Source organism: Mus pahari, chromosome 4 (genome assembly GCF_900095145.1).
Source record: "Mus pahari chromosome 4, PAHARI_EIJ_v1.1, whole genome shotgun sequence".
NCBI classification, from domain to species: Eukaryota; Metazoa; Chordata; class Mammalia; order Rodentia; family Muridae; genus Mus; species Mus pahari.
Window position 1 is genome coordinate 79,601,313 of NC_034593.1, and position 10,028 is coordinate 79,611,340.

At 48.4% G+C, this 10,028-nt stretch overlaps 1 protein-coding gene across 6 annotated transcripts in view; it reads left to right on the forward strand.

Annotated features, from left to right (window-relative positions):
• The first annotated feature begins 4,377 nt into the window (after positions 1-4,377).
• The window catches only part of Clk2 (CDC like kinase 2), a 12,003-nt gene continuing 6,352 nt past the window's right edge, over positions 4,378-10,028 (forward strand). The window contains exons 1-6 of one of the 6 annotated variants that reach the window (XM_021197123.2): positions 4,378-4,683; positions 6,638-6,798; positions 8,199-8,427; positions 9,112-9,196; positions 9,544-9,610; positions 9,771-9,887. In XM_021197123.2, coding sequence (XP_021052782.1) covers positions 6,638-6,798; positions 8,199-8,427; positions 9,112-9,196; positions 9,544-9,610; positions 9,771-9,887 — 659 coding nt within the window. In that variant the 5' untranslated portion in view covers positions 4,378-4,683. The other 5 variants (XM_021197124.1, XM_021197122.2, XM_029537427.1 and 2 more) reach the window with 5 other exon arrangements.

Sequence of the window (10,028 nt, forward strand, 5' to 3'; positions counted from 1 at the left end):
GTGCGGGAGCTGCGCCCCCTGGCGAGGGCTGCGTGAGACCGGGCGGGGCGGGCCGCTGGCCCAACTGCTGCCCACACTTTCCCGAGAGGGCGTGGCTTAGGGGTCCTGGGGGTGGGTGGGTGCTCTGTATATATATGTGTGTGTGTGTGTGTGTGTGTGTGTTTGTGTGGGGTGCACAGCTTGCTTCTGGAGGCGGGAAACTCACTAGGGTATATGCAGCCGGGGGACCTCCTGAGGGTTAGGGACAGAATGGGAATCTGTTCTGATCATGTCCTTTCTCAGCACTCTCCAAGGTGTCTTACTATTCCTGAGATCCTCTAAACTGGTTTCTGTCGTATGTTTTTCCTAATTCATTAAGCCAACCTTTAGGAAAAACATTCACTGAGTGCATGCTGAGGATGGAAAACTGAACACAGAAATCTTAGGTAAGTCAGTGTAGATCAACAACCAAGGAAATACCATACTACATGCCTTTCTGTGCTTTAAGTGTAGAGCATCTTAGCCTCTTCTTACAGCCACTGCCTTAGATAAATCCTCATAATCTCCAACTAAATTATTTCAGAAAGTTTACGTTTTGTTTTTGACATGGGCTGTAGCTCAGGCTAGTCTTGAACTTCTGATCATCTTCTGCATTTCAAGTGCTGGGATTACAAATGTGTGCCACTCTACCTGGTCTCAGAACTTTTTAATAATTTTCAAAGTCTGCTGGGCTTGGGGTTGCAGTCTTTTAATCCCAGCACTTGGAAGGCAGAAGCCAGTGGATCTCTGTGAATTTGACACCAGCCTGGGCTATATAGTGAGTGCCAGGACAACCAGAGTTACATAGAGAGACTGTCTCAAAAGAAAAAAAAAAGTCTTCAGCAAATTGTCCTAGACAAATTCATGTTTCAGTCTCCAAGTAAACTTTCTATAATCCACATGAAACATGAAACTGTTCAATTTGCTGAAAGTCCTTCGAAGTTTCTCCATTTTAGAAATATATTTAAGGGTTAGGGAGATGGCTCAGTGGTTCAGAACACTGACTGCCCTTCCTAGAGGTCCTGAGTTCCATTCCCAGCAACCACATGGTGGCTCACACCATCTGTAATGAGATCTGATGCCCTCTTCTGGTGTGTCTGAAGAGAGAAATGATGTACTCATATACATAAAATAGAAAAGAGAAAGAAAGAAAAAAAAAGAAATATATTTAAGCTCCTTAGTGAAGCTTACCAATCACTAAAAGTTTGAACTTAGTCTCAGCAACTTTTAATTACTTATAAATTTTATTTGTCTACTTTATGTGTCTGAGGGGTTTGTCCCTATGTGTGTTCTATGAACCATGTGTGTGCCTGGTGCCTGCAGAGGTGAGAAGAGGGCACGAGAGCCCCAGAACTGGAGTTAGAGAGAGTTGTAAGCCACCATGTGGTGCTGGGACTTGAACTTGGTTCCGAGAGAGCAGCCACTGCTCTTGACGCCTGAGCTATCTCTGCAGCCCTGAGTAATTGCAAAAGCTGCAGGTTATGGGCTGAGTAGGTCTGCTGGTTTTGTTTTAGTTTCCCTGTTTTGTTTTGACTTTTTTTTTTTCTCCAAGACAGGGTTTCTCTGTGTAGTCCTGGCTGTCCTGGAACTCACTTTGTAGACCAAGCTAGCCTTGAACACAGAAAACCACCTGCCTCTACCTCCCAAGTGCTGGGATTAAAGGCGTGCGACACCACTGCCCAGCTTTGTTTTGACTTTTTAGACGTATTTACTGTAGCTGTCTTTAGACACACCAGAAGAGGGCATTGATCCCATTATAGATGGTTGTGAGCCACCATGTGGTTGGTGGGAATTGAACTCAGGACTTCTAGGAAGAGCAGTCAGTGCTTTTAACCACTGAGCTATCTCTCCAGTTGGATTCTCCCCAGCCCTCCCTGTTTGTTCATTTCCTCCAATTCTCTTTCCAACAACTGCTTCAGATCATTCCTCCTCGGGAGACATAACACACACTCACACTTTTTCCTCTCAGTCTAGTCTAGAGCTTTCTAAAAGCAGGCTGCCCAGTCCTGTGGATACCAGCCCCTGTCACAGCTTTACTGTGGTTGTTGCTGTCTAGGGTCTGACTATGCTGTCTTGTCTGCCATGGAGCACAACATGTAGACCAGGGTGACTGGAATTCACAAAGGTTCTCCTGCCTCTGCCATGATGCTTGGACACCATTATTTGTTTACAGTCTGCATCCTCTCCCAGTCAATCCTCAGACTGAGGCTCTGAAGAACGTGTGCTGAGTACAGCGTTGAATAGTTGAATAGTCAGTAAAAGTGTGTTGGAAATGACCTGGGAAAGCCTCACGAGGAAGACGTGAAACTGCCATGCTTTCCCAACTCTTTCTCTCTCTCTCTCTCTCTCTCTCTCTCTCTCTCTCTCTCTCTCTCTCTCTCACACACACACACACACACACACACACACACACACAGATCTCTGGCTGCCTTGGAACTAACTATGCAGCCTTGAACTTATGATGATCTGCCAGACTCTACTTCTGGGGTGCTGAGATTAAAGGCATGAACCACTAGGCTTGGCTCTCTCTCTCAAGATTGATTTATTTACTTATTTTTGTGTATGTGAGTACACTGTCACTCTTCTCAGTCACACCAGAAGAGGGCATCAGATCTCATTACAGATGATTGTGAGCCACCATGTGGTTGCTGGGAATTGAATTCAGGACCTCCGGAAGAGTGGTCAATGCTCTTAACCATCTCTCCAGCCCCCTGGATCTCTTTTTTTTGTTTGTTTTGTTTTGGTTTGGTTTGGTTTTTTTATTTTTTCTTCTGGATCTCTTTTTAACACAAGGAATTTCTAAACTATTTCTTGCTAACCAGTCTAGTCTCCATTTGACTATTCACCCAGTTTCACTCTTATTTTCCTTAACTTTAATATATTTATTAACTGAGGGTTATTTTGTTTCCCTTCAAATTCTTTCTGACAATTACCCAGTACCTTTATTTTTTTCTTTTTTCTTTTTTTCTTTTTTTTGGTTTTTCTTTTTTTAAAGATTTATTTATTATTATACATAAGTACACTGTAGCTGTCTTCAGATGCATCAGAAGAGGGCATCAGATCTCATTATGGGTGGTTGTTAGCCACCATGTGGTTGCTGGGATTTGAACTCAGGACCTTTGGAAGAGCAGTCAGTGCTCTTACCTGCTGGCTTTTGGTTTGGCAGGTGGATTTCTGAGTTCAAGGCCAGCCTGGTCTACAGAGTGAGTTCCAGGACAGCCAGGGCTACACAGAGAAACCCTGTCCCAAAAAACTGGAAAAAGAAAGAAAGAAAGAAAGAAAGAAAGAAAGAAAGAAAGAAAGAAAGAAAGAAAGAAAGAAAGAAAGAAAGAAAGAACCTTGATCCTCCTGCCTCCACCTCCTATGCCCTGGGATTGATTACATGTGTAAATTGTACGTGTGGCTCTCTTGCCAGGGCATTCTGGCTAAAAAGCAAGTACTCCATCAATTAAGCCATATCCTGAGCTGGTTGTTTTTGAGACAGTCTCACACTGTAGCCCATGCGGGCCTTGAGCTCCTCCAAATAACCCTGCCTCAGTCTTCTGCGGGCTGAGATTATGAGCACGAGCCACAATGTTTACCTGCTGCTGCTTCCTTTTTGTTTTCTTCTTCTCCTTCCTTTTTTGTGATATTTAGTAAACTGAAGCTGGAGAGATAGATGGTTCAGCGGTTAAGAGTTCAATCTTCTGGCGGATCTAGCACCTACACTGGTAAGCCCACAATTGCCTGCAACTTTAGCTTCAGTGGATCCGACCGACCCCTTCTTTAGAGCTCATGAACACCTGCACTGAAATGCACATACCCTGCTACAGAAACAAAAATAGTTTAAGGTAAATCTAAAAAGAAAGACGATTTAGTAAATTTATACTTTTAATACAAATTAGTTAAAACACATCGGCGTCTGACTCTCGTTCCTCTCTGTGCACCTGCCCCAAACATGAAAGACTTTTGTGCAGGACAAAGAGGGAGCCTTTCTTTGCTGACGTTCGGAAGTAGGAGGGTTATATATTTTCCAGTTTTGTTTGAAGAACCAGACTTTACAAAGCCTCACTGGGGTCGTTTGCTCAATAGCGATACAATGTAAATAACAACCCTTTAAACAGCCAATATTAAATAAGCCACAAATTGTGTTCTGGTGAAGAGCAAGAGGAAGGTGTCATGGAAAAGGATAAAAAGGCACTGAGAATCAACAAACATGTGACAAGCTCTGAGCGCCTCGGGATCCGAACCAAGAGGCGCACCCAGCGCTTCCCAGACTCTGGAAGACGCAGGGGAAGCGGCGCGCTGCCCCGAAGGGCCGGGTGTCGGGGGGCGGAGCCCGTCAGAGGCTGGGAAGTGACGCAGGGCGTGCGTGCGTCTGTGCGTGCGTGCTCGCTCACGGCGGCGGCGGCGGCGGAGCGGAGAGGCCAGAGCCGGAGACCGAGCTGGGATCGGGCCCCGGGCGGGGGCGGTGCGAGAGGCGCCGAGCGGATCCTGGGGGCGGGGACGGAGCCCGGGCGGGCGGGACTGGAGCAGAGCCCGGGAACGGGGCGGGAGGTCCCAGGGCCCCGGGTTGGGGGGTGGAACCGCACTTCGTCGCCGCGGGGGTGCCGGGACTCCGGCCGCAGTGCCGCCGCCATCACGGACTTCCTGTGGGACAAGCGCACGGGCCTCGCCGCCAGAACGGTGAGCGCGCGGGCTGGCGGACCTTGGGGCCGCGGAAAGATGGCTACCGCCAGACGGACGGCAACGGGATAGGGAGAAATTAGGAGTGTCGGGCTCTCGAGGCAGCAGAGTAGCGAGATGAGAGGGAGGGAGGTCGACGTGCTTCGGTGTAGCAGCAGCAAGACCTATAGTAAACTTGGAGGAGCCGTAGAAGTGATGAGACGCGAGCGGTCCCAGACGTGCAAAAGTTGGACCAAAGGTTTAACACGAACCGAAAAGTGTTAAGATGGCAGTGTAGAGGAAGAGTTTGAGTGTAGGGAATTATTCTAGCTTCTCTGAGTAAGCAAGGAAGAACCAAGGTTTAGAAGTTGAGAAAGTTAGAGTAGATATGCTTTTCTAGGAAAGACCGCAGTAGCTTTGTTGGTAGGTGTCCAAAGTGAGATGGCATTTATGTTCATTAAGTTAATCAAGATTGGGTTACCTGGCAAAGCCTCGTGCTCGCATCTTCTTGGTTTCCTGTCAGCCACTTTAGGCCAGTTTACCATAGGTTCACTTTCCTTAATTTAAGAAGGTTGTGAGGAGGCGGCTGAGAATGGCAACCAGATGTTGGAGTCAAACCTACAGACCTCATGTTCTCAGTCCTGGGTAAAGACTGCCCCCAAGGCCCGTCGTATTCAGACCATCTAGTGCTTTTGCTGGATATGACAGTGATTTCCCTCTGATTTTTCCCCTTTGACCAAAACAGGACTCATGAACCCTAGTTAGTCCAGTTTCATTTAATGGGGGCCTGCCTGCCAGCCAAGTATTACTGATAGTAATTAAGAAGTACTTAGTAGGCTAGGGATATTGTTCAGTTGATGGTCACTTAGCTTGCATGAAGTCCTGGGTCGATCTCCAGCCTTTGTAAGCCCCAGCCATCTGTAATTTCTGCTCTTGGAACTGAATTAGGAGGAGCAGAAGATATTCAGGGCCATCCTAAGCTACGTATCAAAATCAAGGGCAGCTTAGGATATGTCAAGTGTGGTTTTGCAAGTCTTTCATCCCAGCACTCAGGAGGCAGATGCTAACAAGATCTCTTGAGTTCAAGTTCTGCCAGATATACTTAGCAGGTTTAGCCCAGCCAGCGTTACATAATGGAACCTTGTCTCAATAAAGGAAAGAAAGAAAGAAAAGGGCTGGCGCAGTGGAGCACCCTTTGAATCTCGGTGTTTGGGAGGCATAGGCAGGTGGATCTCTGTGAGTTCCAGGCCCCCCTAGTCTACAAAATCAATTTCAAAACAGTCAGGGCAACATAGAGAAACCCTGTCTCAAACCCAAAAGGAAAGGAAAGGCGCAGTGATTTCCCGAGTAATAAATCCAGTGGTGGTGGGGACATACAGAGTGTCATGCTTCCCTTGTGCTGTTTTACAACTTTGTGAAAAATTTGGCCAGGCATATGAGAGACATTTGTGGGACCACATCCTGATCCCTGGAACTTGTTATCATTTACTACCAGTCATCTGTAAACTCCTGGGAAGCTGAATCATTGCCCGAGTGACACTCCTAGCCTAGTGGGGGAGATAAGATGAGCTGTTAATAACTAAAACAACCATGTAAACTAAAGCTTTATTTTGTTTGCTTGTGAAGCACTCAGGATGGCACAGCTGCGCATGTTAGATGGCAGCAGAGATGAACTGTGGCAATATTTATCAGTCACACACTTGTCACCTGTCGTGAACTGTGGCTCAGACCAGAAGGTCTTCATGGAGCCTTGTTTGAGGTAGAGCAACTGAATTTGACTTTCTTGAGTTTTCAGCCAAAATTTGTAGGTGGCTGTATAGTCCATAAAGGGAAAATTATAACCAGGAAAAGCGAGGCGTTTGTGTGCTGAAGGGCGTAGGAGCAGAAAGCAGCTTTGCGTCTTTAGCAGAAGCATTCCACGAGAGCAGTTATGAAAACTCAGTGTCCCTACCTTCTGCCTTGCCTTCCTCTCTAGATGCCCCATCCCCGAAGGTACCATTCCTCAGAGCGGGGGAGTTACCACGAACACTATCGGAGCCGAAAGCATAAGCGAAGAAGAAGTCGCTCCTGGTCAAGTAGCAGTGACCGGACAAGGCGGCGGCGGAGGGAGGACAGCTACCACGTTCGGTCCCGAAGGTAAGAGAGACTGATTGCAGGTCACTGGCTACGTTACACGATGAGGCAGTGGGCTCAGCAGCTGGTTGAAGGCCAAGGGCCTAGGCATGGACTAATGTGCCTGACATGGATTTGGTTTGGGGTTCACTTCCTGCCATTGCAAAGAAAGGGAGGGGGGTGTTGGTGGTGGGCACCTGGGATGGGGAGGGGAGGGGGGTTGGTGGTGGGCACCTGGGATGGGGAGGGGAGGGGGGTTGGTGGTGGGCACCTGGGATGGTGAGGTAAGGAGGATTATGAGCTCAAGGCTACTTTGGGCTTCATACTGAGTTTGAGCTCAGCCAGGTCTACATGATGAGGCTCTCAAAAGGGGGAAAACATGTTTTTTGAAAAGTGCTTTCTAGAGGAAGTACTCAGGGATTAAAGTTGTACCCACCAGGCATTGTTGGAATGCTTCTGGATATATGTAGTTCAGGGAAAACAACTTCTAAAAATTGTTTATGTGTATAGATGTTTTATCCACGTGTATACCTTGCATTATATGCATGCCTGGTGCCCCTGTCCGTTAGGAGAGAGTATGGGATTCCTGTGAGCTCCTATGTGGGTCATGGGAATCGAACTCAGGATCTCTGAAAGAGCAGTCAGTGCTCTTAACCAGTGGGCTGTCTCTAGCCCTTTTACTTTTGTTCTTTAGACAAAGTGTTACTGTGTAGCCCTGGCTCAACCTGAACTTTCTGTGTAGACTAGGGTGGTCTTGAAATCTGAGATAACACCTGTCACCTCTCCTAGAACCCTGGGATTAATGGTGTGCATTGCCATGTCTGATTAAAGAAAGAGATACCTAAACTTGCCTAGTGTGACTAGTGAAAATCAGGCAGCACCAGGCAGTGGTGGCACACGCCTTTAATCCCAGCACTGGGAGGCAGAGGCAGGCAGATTTCTGAGTTCAAGGCCAGCCTGGTCTACAGAGTGAGTTCTAGGACAGCCAGGGCTACACAGAAACCTGTAAAAAAAAAAAAAAAAAGAAAAAAGAAAGAAAAGAAAATCAGGAGGAAGTGTGTTCAGCTGACAGGAAGCACATGCCATGCACTAACAGCTACAGAGAACTCATGTGCTAACAAGCTGGGTCTGCAGTGTTTCAATAATTGAGTGATATGGAGAGGAGTGGACTGGATTAGAGCAGGGCTGAATTTCATTTGGAAACAGTGGAGAGCAGCCTGGTTCTTTGTTCCCTTGTATTATTGGAGAGGGGGAGGAAGTGTGCCCCCAGAGGACTTGTGCAGGTGCCTTTGAGGAGGTCTTAGTGACAGTAGGCTTGTGGAAGCACCACTGGGGTTCTTCTTCCTAGGAAGGACCTCCTTGCCTGCTGTGGCGGGGAATGTGGCCTGGACTGGCATTCCTAGTGGGTATTTGTTATCCAAAAGCAGCTATGATGATCATTCATCTGATCGGCGGCTGTACGATCGTCGATACTGTGGCAGCTACAGGCGCAATGACTGCAGCCGGGACAGAGGAGAGGCCTACTATGACACAGACTTTCGGCATTCCTATGAATACCACCGAGAGAACAGCAGTTACCGAAGCCAGCGCAGCAGCCGAAGGAAACACAGAAGGCGGAGAAGACGTAGCCGGACATTCAGCCGCTCATCTTCAGTGAGTGCCAGCCCAGGCCTTTTACTCTCCCCATTCTTCTTCAGTCCCTCAGGGACCCTGATGAGTAAAATGTCCCCTTGTTCTCAGTCATGCTTGGGAGCATGAACATTGGAGTGGGCACTAAGTATGCCTACCCTCTTGGGAGCTCTCTGACTCTCCACAGTTCCCAAATCTACTTTGGCGATAGAAGGTCATACATCCTCTATGCCCTCAGTGATATCTTGGATATGTCGGGAGCAGCTGCTCTGCCCCTAGGGCCTCTGTGGTGGTTTTTATGAAGATCTTGGTTTTGAAAGACCTGTGTCTCCCAAGTCCTGGAGTCTGTGGCCCCTCAGTGGGCAAATTTGGGTTGGGGGGCGAGGGGAAACTGCGTCTGCCTAGAAATGTGCTTCATAGAGCATGGGGTTCTGGGTAACACTGGCAACATCATCACTTTCTTGCTCTGCCCGTGCCTTTCCCTGTCCTGATTTGGGTTTGGGGACTTGGGATTATGCGCCGCTCTCTCTTCTCACACCGATCCGCCTTAGCACATCTGACGTGTTCCCTTCCACTGTCCCCCATCATCGTCTGTCCCCCCTGGCTGGGCGCCTGTGACCGGTGACCCCTACACCACCCACCCCGTCTCCCTCCGGCCCCCGATCCGACACCTGGCTTGCTCCGACCCCCCCCACCCCCCGACAGCAGCACAGCAGCCGGAGAGCCAAGAGTGTAGAGGACGACGCTGAGGGCCACCTCATCTACCACGTCGGGGACTGGCTACAAGAGCGATGTACAAGCCAAATCGTAACAATCCTATAGCCTGTAATGGTCCCATAGCCATCCTAATGTCCCGTGCCAACCCAGGTCACAGCCTCCTGTGCCTTTCTCAGTGGTGTTGCTCGTCTGGGTGGTTTGAGTCGCTGTTGAGAACTGACCTGTTGTCCACTCCCAGATCTCATGGCCCCGGGTTAAAGGTGGTGGGAGTCACACAGGGGTTTCTTCCCCTGCAACCATCTATATCTGTTCCCCTTCCTTCATCTCCTCACCCCAGGTTGCTGTGCCCTATTTTCTTCCAGTTCACCTCATTCCCCCCCTTTTCTCCCTCCCTCTCCCCGACCCTGCTTTCTTTCGTTTCAGATGAAATTGTAAGCACCTTAGGAGAAGGGACCTTCGGCCGAGTTGTGCAGTGTGTGGACCATCGCAGGTAACTAATGTCCTGCCGCTTACTCCACATCTGTTAGGCAGAGACGATTGTCAGGGCATTAGACAGACAGGAGTTCTTAGTCTGATCCATTAATTACTCACTGATCATTCAGTCTGAGATGTGCTTGAACCCAACAAAAGCCTCCCCAATTGCCTTACAGGGGCGGAGCACGAGTTGCCCTGAAGATCATTAAGAATGTGGAGAAGTACAAGGAAGCAGCCCGACTAGAAATCAACGTGCTGGAGAAAATCAATGAGAAAGATCCTGACAACAAGAAGTAAGCAACCAAAGGAGCTTGTGAGGAGGCCGAGGGACTCTGTCCAGAAGGAAGGCTCCAGGCTGGGGCTAGGCGGGGCAGGGGATACATCCAGTCTTGTCTTTTTTCTTTCTTTCTTCTTTTTTTTTTTTTTTTTTTTTT